Source organism: Nyctibius grandis, chromosome 36 (assembly GCF_013368605.1).
Source record: "Nyctibius grandis isolate bNycGra1 chromosome 36, bNycGra1.pri, whole genome shotgun sequence".
In the NCBI taxonomy this organism is placed as follows: Eukaryota; Metazoa; Chordata; class Aves; order Nyctibiiformes; family Nyctibiidae; genus Nyctibius; species Nyctibius grandis.
The window spans coordinates 73,778-86,838 of NC_090693.1; the positions used below are offsets into that span (position 1 = coordinate 73,778).

Genomic DNA, 13,061 nt, shown 5'->3' on the forward strand with positions numbered 1-13,061 from the left:
CCCATCCAGCCTGCCCTTGAGCACTGCCAGGGAGGGGGCAGCCACAGCTTCTCTGGGCAACCTGGGCCAGGCTCTCACCACCCTCACAGCAAAGAGTTTCTGCCTAAGATCTAACCTAAATCTCCCCTCTTTCAGTTTAAAACCATTCCCCCTTGTCCTGTCACTCCACGCCCTTGTCAAAAGTCCCTCTCCCACTTTCCTGTAGCCCCTTCAGGCACTGGAAGGTGCTAGAAGGTCTCCCTGGAGCCTTCTCTTCTCCAGGCTGAACAGCCCCAACTCTCTCAGCCTGTCTCCAGAGCAGAGGTGCTCCAGCCCTCGGAGCATCTTCGTGGCCTCCTCTGGACTCACTCCAACAGCTCCGTGTCCTTCTGCTGTTGGGGCCCCAGAGCTGGACGCAGCACTGCAGGGGGGGTCTCACAAGAGCGGAGCAGAGGGGCAGAATCCCCTCCCTCGCCCTGCTGGCCACGCTGCTGGGGATGCAGCCCAGGACACGGTTGGCTTTGGGCTGCAAGCACACACTGCTGGCTCATGTTGAGCTTCTTGTCAACCATCACCCCCAAGTCCTTCTCCTCAGGGCTGCTCTCAATCCATTCTCCGCCCAGCCTGTGTTTGTGCTTGGGATTGCCCCCACCCATGTGCAGGACCTTGCACTTGGCCTTGTTGAACTTCACACGGTTTGCACGGCCCCACCTCTCAAGCCTGTCAAGGTCCCTCTGGGTGGCATCTCTTCCCTCCAGCGTGTCAACCACACCACACAGCTTGGTGTCATCGGCAAACTTGCTGAGGGCGCATCAATCCCACTGTCCATGTCGCCAACAAAGATGTTAAACAGGACTGGACCCAATACCAACCCCTGAGGAACGCCACTCATCACTGATGTCCACTTGGACATTGAGCCATTGACCGTAAATCTTTGAGTGTGACCATCCAGCCAATTATTTGTCCACCGAGTTGTCCATCCATCAAGTCCACGTCTCTCCAATTTAGAGACAAGGATGTCATGTGGGACAGTATTAAATGCTTTGCACAAGTCAAGGTAGATGACATCAGTCACTCTTCCCTTATCCCCCAATGCTTATCTCCCCCCTCCAAAATTATGCTCTTCATCCCACCACCCCACAACCTCAAGATGCTCCAGGATTGGGGGGGGGCCAGCCCCACTTTATTTCATCTGGGGGTCATGGCAGCCCCCCCATCAAGCCACCCAGTTGGGGGGTCATGACCCTATCATGGCTGCAAGCCGGAGGCACGGGGGGTCCCCGAAGAGCCCCCCAGGAGGTGCTGGAGGGTCAAGGCCAGCGCCTGCAGGTCCCCCCGCAGCCCCCGCACCTCCTGCAGTAGGGCCTGCAGTTGGGGGTCCGGGCAGTGGGGACAGCTGCTGGACCTCCCTCCCCACTGCCCCACATCCCCTAGGTGGGCCGGCGGCGGCGCTGCTGGTGGAGCTGGACCTGTGGGGTGAGACATAGAGACCCCCCCCCCAAAAGCACAGCCATGAGAGGTGCCCCCACCTAAATGTGCCCTCCCCCAAAAATCTGAGGTGCAGGGGGACCCTACATCTCCCCCCCACACCCTGCCAGCACCCACACCCACAGGGTCCAAGGGGTTGTCACCCAGGGGGTGGCAAGACATCTGTCCTGCTGCTTTGCCCCCCTTCCCAGTCTTACCTGCGCATGGGGCCCCTGGGAGCACGGGGTCTGTCGGGGTGCGGGCAGGATGGGTGCCGAGGGGCTCCGAGGGGAGCTGAGGGGGTGCTGAGGGGGTTGGGGTGCCAAGGGGCTCCATGGGATGCTGGGGGGGTGTTGGGGGGCTCTGGGTGCCAAGGGGCTCCATGGGATGCTGGGGGGGTGTTGAGGGGCTCTGGGTGCCAAGGGGCTCCATGGGATGCTGGGGCGATGTTGGGGAGCTCTGGGTGCCAAGGGGCTCCACGGGGTGCTGAGAGGGTGCTGGGGATGTCTGGGTGCCAAAGATCTCCATGGGTTGCTGGAGGGGTGCTGGCATGCTGTGGGTGCTGAGGGGCTCCATTGGGTGTTGAGGGGGCGCTGGCGGGGTCTGGGTGCTGAGAAGTTCTGTAGGGTGCTGAGGGGGTACTGTGGGTTTCTGGGCACCAAGGGTCTCTGTGAGATGCTGCTTGGGTGCTGGGTGGGTCTGGGTGCTGAGGGGCTCTGTGGGGTGCTGGGGGAGTGCTGGGGAGGTCTGAGTGCTGAGCATCTTTATGAGGTGCTGCAGAGGTGCTGGGGGGATGTGGGTGCTGAGGGACTCCAAGGGGTGCTTCTGGGGTGCTGGGGGGGTCTGGGTGCCAAGGGTCTCTGTGTGGTACTGCGGGGGTGCTAGGGGGGTCTGGGTGCTGAGGAGCAACATGGGGTGCTCCTGGGGTGCTGGGGTTGTCTGTGTGCTGAGGGTCTCCATAGGGTGCTGGGAGGGTGCTGAGGAGGTCTGTGCACTGAGGATCTCCATGTGGTGCTGGGGGGATTCTGGGGAGGTCAGGGTGCTGAGGGTCTCCATGGGGTGCTGAGGGGTTGCTGGGTGGGTCTGGGTGCTGAGGGTCTCCATGGGGTGCTGAGGGGGAGCTGGGGGTATCTGGGGTCTGGGGGTCTCCATGGACTGCACGGGAGGTGTTAGGGGGTTATGGGTGCTTACAGGCTCCATGGGATGCTGAATGGGTGCTGGGGGGGTCTGTGCACTGGGGATGTCCTTAGGGTGCTGGGTGGGTGCTGGGAGGCTCTGGGTGCTGGGAATCTCCTTGGGGGGCTGGGTGGGTACTGGGGGGCTCTGGGTGCTGAAGAGTTCTGGGGGGTGCTGGGAGGGGATGCTGGAGCCTGGACCCAGTTGGGCTGCAAGGGCAGGAGGGGCTGCTGACATCAGGGTGAGGTTCTGTGATGGAGGGGGTGATGGGGGCTCAGTGGGGGGAGAAGAGACCCCAGTAGGGCTTGGGTCCGGGTCCGCACCTGGGCAGGGAAGGGACACAGAGGTCTGTGAGGCCCCTGCCCTGCCATCTCCAGGCCCCTCTGCCCCGGATGCTGCGTGAAGAGCACCTCATCCACCCACTCATCCACCCATCCACCCATCCATCCATCCATCCATCCACTCATCCATCCAACCAACCAACCACATCCATCCATACACCAATCATCCATCCATCCACCAACCACCCATCCATCCATCCACCCAGCCACCCGTCCATCCATCCACCCATCCATCCTTCCACCCACCTATCTGTCCATCCATCCATTCATCTATCCATCTATCCATCCATCCAACCATCCATCCACCCACCCACCCATCCATCCACCAATCATCCATCCATCCACCCAGCCATCCGTCCATCCATCCACCCAGCCATCCGTCCATCCATCCACCCATCCATCCACCAATCATCCATCCATCCACCAACCACCCATCCATCCACCCAGCCATCCGTCCATCCATCCATTCATTCCTCTTTCCTTGACATCCATGCAGCTGTTCTCCCACAAACCCTTCCTTGCCACCCACCCATCAAACCACCCTTTCTCCAAACTTTCTGTCCTTCCCTCCCTCCACCTTTCTGTCCATTCAATCATCCCTTCCCCTCTCGGTCTATCCATGTGTAGTCCCTACTATCTTTCCACCCACCACAGCCCTCCAACATTTCACCATTTTCCTAGAAATTTCTTCCAAGAAATTCCTTGCTTAGTACCATCTGGATCCAGATCTGCTGGAGAATGTGTGCTCCTCATGGTAGCTTCTGGACCAGGTTCAGCTCCAGGCTGTGTGCTCCATGTGGTAACATCTGGACCCAATTCTGCTGCAGGATGTGTGCTCATCATGGTACCAAATGGACCCAATTCTGCTGCAGGATGTGTGTTCCTCAGGGTATCATCTAGACTGAAATCTGCTAAAGAACCTGTGCTCCATGTAGTACCACGTGCATCCAGTTCTGCTGAAGGACGTGCATACAGTGTGGCACTACTGGGACCAGGTTCTGCTGTGGGATGTGGACTCCACATGGTATCATCCAGACCTCTTCCTGCTGAAGAATGTGTACTCTGCATCATACCATCTGGACCCAGTTCTGCTGGAGGATGAGTGCTCCTCGTGGTACCTTCAGCACCTGGTTCTTCTGCAGGATGTGTGCTTTGCATGCTACCTTCAGGACCTGGTTCTACTGCAGGGCTTGTGCTTGTCATGATACCCTCTGGATCTGTTTCTGATGCAGGATGTGTGCTTGTCATGATACGTTCAGGACCTGGTTCTGCTGGAGGATGTGTGCTCCGTGCAGTATCATCTGGATCCAGTTCTGCTGCGGGACGTGTGCTCATGATACGTTCAGGACCTGGTTCTGCTGGAGAATGTGTGCTCCATGTGGTATCATCTGGATCCAGTTCTGCTGCGGGATGCGTGCTCCATGTGGTACCATCTGGATCCAGTTCTACTGCAGGACGTGTGCTCCACATGGTATCATCTGGATCCATTTCCACTGGAGGACGTGTGCTCCTCATGGTATCTTCGGGACGTGGTTCTGCTGAAGGACGTGTGCTCCTCATGATACCTTCTGGATCTGTTTGTGCTGCAGGACGTGTGCTCCTCATGGTATGTTCAGGACCTGGTTCTGCTGGAGGGTGTGCGCTCCTCACGATACCTTCAGGACCTGGTTCTGCTGCAGGACGTGTGCTCCATGTGGTACCAGCTGGGTCCAGTTCCACTGAAGGATGTGTGCTCCTCATGGTACCTTCTGGAAACAGTTCCACTAGAGGACGTGTGCTCCTCGTGGTATCTTCAGGACCTGGTTCTGCTGCAGGATGTGTGCTCCATGTGGTACCAGCTGGGTCCAGTTCCACTGAAGGATGTGTGCTCCTCATGGTACCTTCAGGACCTGGTTCTGCTGCAGGATGCGTGCTCCTCATGGTACCTTCAGGACCTGGTTCTGCTGCAGGATGTGTGCTCCTTGTGGTACCAGCTGGGTCCAGTTCCACTGGAGGACGTGTGCTCCTTGTGGTACCTTCAGGACCTGGTTCTGCTGCAGGATGCGTGCTCCTCATGGTACCTTCAGGACCTGGTTCTGCTGCAGGATGTGTGCTCCTTGTGGTACCTTCAGGACCTGGTTCTGCTGCAGGACGTGTGCTCCATGTGGTACCAGCTGGGTCCAGTTCCACTGAAGGATGTGTGCTCCTCATGGTACCTTCTGGAACCAGTTCCACTAGAGGACGTGTGCTCCTCGTGGTACCTTCAGGACCTGGTTCTGCTGCAGGATGTGTGCTCCTCATGATACCTTCTGGATCTGTTTGTGCTGCAGGACGTGTGCTCCTCATGGTATGTTCAGGACCTGGTTCTGCTGGAGGGTGTGCGCTCCTCACGGTACCTTCAGGACCTGGTTCTGCTGCAGGACGTGTGCTCCATGTGGTACCAGCTGGGTCCAGTTCCACTGAAGGATGTGTGCTCCTCATGGTACCTTCTGAAACCAGTTCCACTGGAGGACGTGTGCTGCTCATGGTACCTTCAGGACCTGGTTCTGCTGCAGGATGCGTGCTCCTCATGGTACCTTCAGGACCTGGTTCTGCTGCAGGATGTGTGCTCCTTGTGGTACCTTCAGGACCTGGTTCTGCTGCAGGACGTGTGCTCCGTGCGGTACCAGCTGGGTCCAGTTCCACTGGAGGACGTGTGCTCCTCATGGTACCTTCAGGACCTGGTTCTGCTGCAGGATGTGTACTCCTCGTGGTACTTTCAGGACCTGGTTCTGCTGCAGGACGTGTGCTCCATGTGGTACCAGCTGGGTCCAGTTCCACTGAAGGATGTGTGCTCCTCACAGTACCTTCAGGACCTGGTTCTGCTGCAGGATGTGTACTACTCATGATTCCTTCTGGATCTGGTTCTTCTGCTGGAGAACGTGTTGTCCATTTGGTACCATCTGCATCCAGTTCTGCTGGAGGGCGTGTGCTCTTCATGGTACCTTCAGGACCTGGTACTCTCAGGTTCTGGTTACTCCACATGGTTTCACCTGCTGGGACCACCATGGTGGGGACCAATTCCTGCCTTGCTTTGGGCCTCATGCCTTGCGTGGCACTAACTGGATCCTGCCCCACTTTGGCTTGAGTGGCATCAACAGGATCCTGTCCTGCTGGCCGTTGAGTGAGCTGGATGGCAACTGCCACATCCTGCCCTGTTGGTGGTTGGGTGGCACCAACCGGATCCCGCCCTGCCTTGGGCTTGGTGCCTTGCACGATCCCAACCAAACCCCGGCCTGGTGGTTTCCTGGTAGTCTGGTTGGCACCTGCCAGAACCTGTCCAGCTTTGGGCCGGGTGATCCGTACAGTACTGGTTGGATCCCGCCCTGCTTTGGGTTGGGTGATGCGGACGGTACCAACTGGATCCCGTCCTGCCTTGGACCTGTTGGTGCCAGCTGGACGCCATCCTGCCTTGGACCTGTTGGTGACAGGTGGATCCCATCCTGCTTTGGACCTGTTGGTGCCAGCTGGATGCCATCCTGCCTTGGATCTGGTGGTACCAGTTGGATCCTGTCCTGCTTTGGACCTGTTGGTGCCAGCTGGATGCCATCCTGCCTTGGATCTGGTGGTACCAGTTGGATCCTGTCCTGCTTTGGACCTGTTGGTGCCAGCTGGATGCCATCCTGCCTTGGACCTGTTGGTGCCAGCTGGATGCCATCCTGCCTTGGACCTGTTGGTGCCAGCTGGATCCCATCCTGCCTTGGATCTGGTGGTACCAGCTGGATCCCGTCCCACTTTAGACCTGGTGGCACCAGCGGGATCCCGTCCTGCCTTGGGCTTGGTGCTCTGGATGATGCCAGACGGATCCTGTTCAGCTTTGAGTCGGCTGATCCTGATGATACGAATGGGATCTCGTCCCGCTTTGGCTTGGGTGGCACCGATTCGACTCTGTGCTGTGGGGCGCTGGGTGCCAGGGGTGGCACCAGTTGCATCCCATCCTGTGGGGCTCTGGGTGCTGGAGGTGGTGCTGGCTGGCCCCTGTCCTGCAGGGTGCTGGGTGCTGCTGGTCAGCAGAGAGGTCCGCGTTGGTGACAGCAGGTCTCCTTGCCCTGCAGCAACGAGAGGGTCACTCAGCCCAGCTTGGGGGGGGCACCCAGGGCCAGAAGTGGGGGCACCCCTTGGGGACAGGGTCTCTGGACAGGGGGAGGGACCCCAGCAGACAGGGGAGGTGCATGGGGAGGGGGGCCCATGCCCCTCAAATCTGCTCCAGCCCCCAGCCCTGCAGCTGGGCCAGGGCAGCAAAACATGGGGTCCCATGTTGTGGCCAGCCACGTGCCAGCTCCCCGGGACCTTGCGCGGGGGGTCGGGGACCCCCATCCCCGCTGCTCCTACCCCTGCGGGTTGTCCTTGCGGCGGGGCGGCTGGCTGCGGTGCTCCGGGGAGAGCCAGGGACGCGGGGCCAGGCGGAGGGGGGCACCCGGGACGGCTTCATCGGGAGCTGGCGACGAGTGGGCTCTGCAGGGCGGACAGCCAGGGTGGCCAGCTCATCTGCGGGCAGAGGAGACCTACGTGAGCCCTGCAGCGCGTGTACTGCACGCGCACTGCACGCGCACTGCATCCTGCCCACGCACGCACTGCACAGGCTCAGTGTCCCCGTGCATGTCACACAGGCACTGGAACCTGCCCACACATGCAGTGCACGCAGCACTGCGCTCTGCCCACGCATGCACTGCACAAACTCAGTGTCCTCATGCAGTGCACACATGCACTGCACTCTGCCCACGCGTGCACTGCACCAACGTGGTGTCCCTATGCACTGCACACCCAAACTGAAACCTGCCCACGCATGCACTGCACAAACTTGGTGTCCTCATGCAGTGCACACATGCAGTACACGCAGCACTGCACTCTACCCACGCATGCATTGCACTCACGCACTGCACCGCACTCAAGCACTGCACCCTGCCCATCCATGCACTGCACAGACTCGGTGTCCCTGTGCACTGCACACATGCACTGCACCCTGCTCATCCATGCACTGCACACATGCACTGCCCACACGCACTGCACACACACACTGCACCCTGCCCGCACACACTGTACATACTCGGTGTCCCTGTGCACTGCACATGCACAGCACATCCTGCCCATCCATGCACTGCACAGACTCGGTGTCCCTGTGCACTGCACGCACGCACTGCGCCCTGCCCATCCATGCACTGCACACACGCACTGCACACATGCACTGCGCCGTGCCCATCCATGCACTGCACACATGCACTGCGCATTGCCCATCCATGCACTGCACACACGCACTGCCCACACGCACTGCACCCTGCCCATCCATGCACTGCACACATGCACTGCACACATGCACTGCACCCTGCCCATCCATGCACGGCACGCACGCACTGCACCCTGCCCATCCATGCACTGCACACATGCACTGCACACATGCACTGCACATTGCCCATCCATGCACTGCACACATGCACTGCACACATGCACTGTGCGTTGCCCACACACGCACTGCACAAACTTGGTGTCCTCATGCAGTGCACACATGCAGTACACACAGCACTGCACTCTACCCACGCACGCGCTGCACTCATGCACTGCACCCTGCCTGCACACACTGTACAGACTCAGTGTCCCCACACACTGCACACTCGCACTGCACATTCACTGCACTCCACAGACTGCACACACACAGGGTTTGCAATTCAGCTGTGGTGTCCCCGTGCCCACCCACTGCCCCGGGACCACTGCACGGGTACAGGGACTACGCGCCCACTGCATCACCCCTGCGGGGGCACAGCCCCCCAGCCCTCCGCACCGCGGGTACCTGCGCAGACAACGGCAGCATCTTCCCGGTGCTGGCAGTTGTTGACACCCCAGGGGGAAGCCGGGCACCCCAGCAGGGACGACTCGTTCCCTTGGCACCGCACATCATCCAGCCAGATGGGCCCGGTGCCCTCGCCGAAAAAAGCCGCTCGGGGTGCGTCGAGGGGGGCCCCGCAGCCCAGCTGCCGGCAGACCACCGCCGCGTCTGGCAGCCCCCACAGGTCATCGCAGACGGTGCCCCAGTGCCCGGCGTGGAAGACCTCCAGTCGGCCGGCGCAGCGCCCTGCAGCCCCCACCAGCCGTACAGTGGGAGCCCCTGGGAGAGAGGCCAGGGTCAGGGCTGGCACGGGCCCCTGGGACCCATGGGTGGGGGGTACCTGTGCACAACCTACCTGTGCATGTCATGCGGGTGCATCCTGTACCTGTGCACACCGCATGTGTGCATGCCGTGCCCATGCACGCCGTGCCCATAGAATGGTTTCGGTTGGAAGGGACCTTAAAGCCCATCCAGTTCCAACCCCCTGCCACAGTCAGGGACACCTTCCACCAGACCAGGTTGCTCCAAGCCCCATCCAACCTGGCCTTGAACACTGCCAGGGAGGGGGCAGCCACAGCTTCTCTGGGCAACCTGCGCCAGTGTCTCACCACCCTCACAAGAACGAATTTCTTCCCACTCATCTCAATCTCCCCTCTTTCCGTTTAAAACTGTCCCCCCTCATCCTGTCACTCCAGGCCCTTGTAAAAAGCCCCTCTCCTGCTTTCCTGTAGCCCCTTCAGGCACTGGAAGGTGCTAGAAGGTCTCCCTGGAGCCTTCTCTTCTCCAGGCTGAACAGCCCCAACTCTCTCAGCCTGTCTCCAGAGCAGAGGGGCTCCAGCCCTCTGAGCATCTCCGTGGCCTCCTCTGGACTCACTCCAACAGCTCCGTGTCCTTCTGCTGTTGGGGCCCCAGAGCTGGACGCAGCACTGCAGGGGGGGTCTCACGAGAGCGGAGCAGAGGGGCAGAATCCCCTCCCTCGACCTGCTGGCCACGCTGCTGGGGATGCAGCCCAGGACACGGTTGGCTTTCTGGGCTGCAAGTGCACATTGTTGGCTCACGTTGAGCTTCTCGTCAACAGCATGAGGTTCAATAAGAACAAGTGCCGGGTCTTACACTTCGGCCACAACAACCCCATGCAGCGCTACAGGCTGGGGGAAGAGTGGTTAGAAAGCAGCCCGGTGGAAAGAGACCTGGGGGTGCTGATCAACAGCCGGCTAAACATGAGCCAGCAGTGTGCCCAGCTGGCCAAGAAGGCCAATGGCATCCTGGCCTCTATTAGGAATAGTGTAGCCAGCCGGGCTAGGGAAGTGATCGTCCCTCTGTACTCGGCACTGGTGAGGCCGCACCTTGAATCCTGTGTCCATTTCTGGGCCCCGCACTTCAAGAGAGATGTTGAGGTGTTGGAGCGAGTCCAGAGGAGGGCGACCAAGCTGGTGAAGGGTCTGAAGGGTCTGACCTATGAGGAACGGCTGAGGGAGCTGGGGTTGTTTAGCCTGGAGAAGAGGAGGCTCAGAGGTGACCTTAGTGCAGTCTACAACTACCTGAAGGGAGGTTGTAGCGCAGTGGGAGTCGGCCTCTTCTCCCAGGCAACTAGCGATGGGACAAGAGGACACAGCCTCAAGTTTCACCAGGGGAGGGTCAGGTGGGACATTTCTTCTCAGCAAGGGTCATTAGCCATTGGAAGGGGCTGCCCAGGGAGGTGGTGGAGTCACCATCTCTGGAGGTGTTTAAGACAAGACTGGACATGGCACTTAGTGCCATGGTCTAGTTGCCATGGTGGTGTCAGGGCAACGGTTGGACTCGAAGATCCCAGAGGGCTCTTCCAATCTCATTGATTCTGGGATTCTGTGACCCATCACCCCAAGTCCTTCTCCTCAGGGCCGCTCTCCATCCATTCTCCGCCCAGCCTGTGTGTGTGTTTGGGCTTGCCCCAACCCCCGTGCACGCTGCGCTGGCACACACCGTCCCTGCACACACTCCACCCGCGCACGCCGTCCCCGGGCACACGCTGTACCTGGGCATGCAGCACCCCTGCACGCTGTAACGGGTGGCTGGGTGACGGCGGGCACTGGCACGGGGCTCCACGGGGCCTCAGTGGTGCTGAAGGGCTGGAAGCGGTGAGCTGTGGGGTGCGGCGGTCAGGCGGGGGGTCCCCAGCTTGGCCCCCACCACCCCCACCCCGCTCACCCACCCACCCACCTGAGCAGACGGCGCTGGCGTCCTCTTCGTGGGCGCAGACGTGGGGACGCCAACCCCGGTGCCGGCACAGGGCCAGGCGCTCCTCGGTGCCGCGGCACCGCAACCCGTTGAGCCAGATGGGCCCCGAGCCCTCGCCAAACCAGGCCCCCGGTGGGGCGGCCAGCGCGTCCCCGCAGCCCAGCTGCCGGCAGACCACCGCCGCGTCCGGCAGCCCCCAGTCGTCGTCGCAGACGGTGCCCCAGTGCCCCTCGTGCTGCACCTCCACCCGCCCGGCGCAGCGCCCGGGGCCCCCGGCCAGCCGCACCGGGAATGGCCCTGGGGACGGCCCACGCTCAGGCGCCAGGGCCAGCGGCACCCGCCAGCACCCACGGGGACCCGCCGGGACACCCTGGGACCTGCTGGGAGCCCTGCACCCACTGGGACCTGCTGGGACCCACTGGGAGCCCTACACCCACTGGGACATGCTGGGACCCACTGGGAGCCCTGCATCCACTGGGACCTGCTGGGACCTACTGGGAGCTCTGCACCCATTGGGACCCACTGGGGACCTCTGCACAGACTGGGATCTGCTGCGACCTACTGGGAGCCCTGCACACACTGGGACCTGCTGGGACCTACTGGGAGCCCTGCACACGCTGGGACCCGCTGGGAGCCCTGCACCCACTGGGACCTGCTGGGACCTGCTGGGAGCCCTGCACCCACTGGGACCTGCTGGGACCTACTGGGACCTCAGCACCCACTGGGACCCTCTGGGACCTACTGGGAGCCCTGCACACACTGGGACCTGCTGGGACCTACTGGGAGCCCTGCACACACTGGCACCTGCTGGGACACACTGGGACCTGCTGGGAACCTCTGCACATACTAGGACCTGCTGGGACCCACTGGGAGCCCTGCACCCACTGGCACCTGCTGGGACCTACTGGGACCCCTGCATCCACTGGGACCTGCTGGGACCTACTGGGAGCCCTGCACACACTGGGACCCGCTGGGGACCTCTGCACCCACTGGGACCTGCTGGGACCTACTGGGACCTGCTGAGAACCTCTGCACATACTAGGACCTGCTGGGACCCACTGGGAGCCCTGCACCCACTGGCACCTGCTGGGACTTACTGGGAGCCCTGCACCCATTGGGACCCACTGGGGACCTCTGCACAGACTGGGATCTGCTGGGTCCTGCTGGGAGCCCTGCACCCACTGGGACCTGCTGGGGACCTCTGCACACACTGGGATCTGCTGCGACCTACTGGGAGCCCTGCACACACTGGGACCTGCTGGGACTTACTGGGAGCCCTGCACACGCTGGGACCCGCTGGGAGCCCTGCACCCACTGGGACCTGCTGGGACCTGCTGGGAGCCCTGCACCCACTGGGACCTGCTGGGACCCACTGGGAGCCCTGCACACACTGGGACCTGCTGGGACCTACTGGGACCTCAGCACCCACTGGCACCTGCTGGGACCTACTGGGAGCCCTGCACACACTGGGACCTGCTGGGACCTACTGGGAGCCCTGCACACACTGAGACCTGCTGGAACCTTCTGGGATCCTCTGCACACACTGGGACCTGCTGGGACCTACTGGGAGCCCTGCACACACTGGGACCCGCTGGGGACCTCTGCACCCACTGGCACCTGCTGGGACACACTGGGACCTGCTGGGAACCTCTGCACATACTAGGACCTGCTGGGACCCACTGGGAGCCCTGCACCCACTGGCACCTGCTGGGACTTACTGGGAGCCCTGCACCCATTGGGACCCACTGGGGACCTCTGCACAGACTGGGACATGCTGGGTCCTGCTGGGAGCCCTGCACCCACTGGGACATGCTGGGGACCTCTGCACACACTGGGATCTGCTGGGACATACTGGGAGCCCTGCACCCACTGGGACCTGCTGGGACCTACTGGGAGCCCTGCACCCATTGGGACCCACTGGGACCTCAGCACCCACTGGGACCTGCTGGGACCTACTGGGAGCCCTGCACACACTGGGACCTGCTGGGACCTACTGGGAGCCCTACACCCACTGGGACCTGCTGGGACCTTCTGGGATCCTC

At 61.4% G+C, this 13,061-nt stretch overlaps 1 protein-coding gene across 1 annotated transcript in view; it reads right to left on the reverse strand.

Annotated features, from left to right (window-relative positions):
* Nucleotides 1–1,042: 1,042 nt before the first annotated feature.
* The window catches only part of LOC137675626 (uncharacterized), a 139,872-nt gene continuing 127,853 nt past the window's right edge, over nucleotides 1,043–13,061 (reverse strand). Inside the window, 7 exon segments of the mRNA XM_068421815.1 lie at nucleotides 1,043–1,448; nucleotides 1,665–2,945; nucleotides 3,677–7,030; nucleotides 7,314–7,469; nucleotides 8,767–9,081; nucleotides 9,294–9,305; nucleotides 11,002–11,316. Coding sequence (XP_068277916.1) covers nucleotides 1,228–1,448; nucleotides 1,665–2,945; nucleotides 3,677–7,030; nucleotides 7,314–7,469; nucleotides 8,767–9,081; nucleotides 9,294–9,305; nucleotides 11,002–11,316 — 5,654 coding nt within the window. The 3' untranslated portion in view covers nucleotides 1,043–1,227.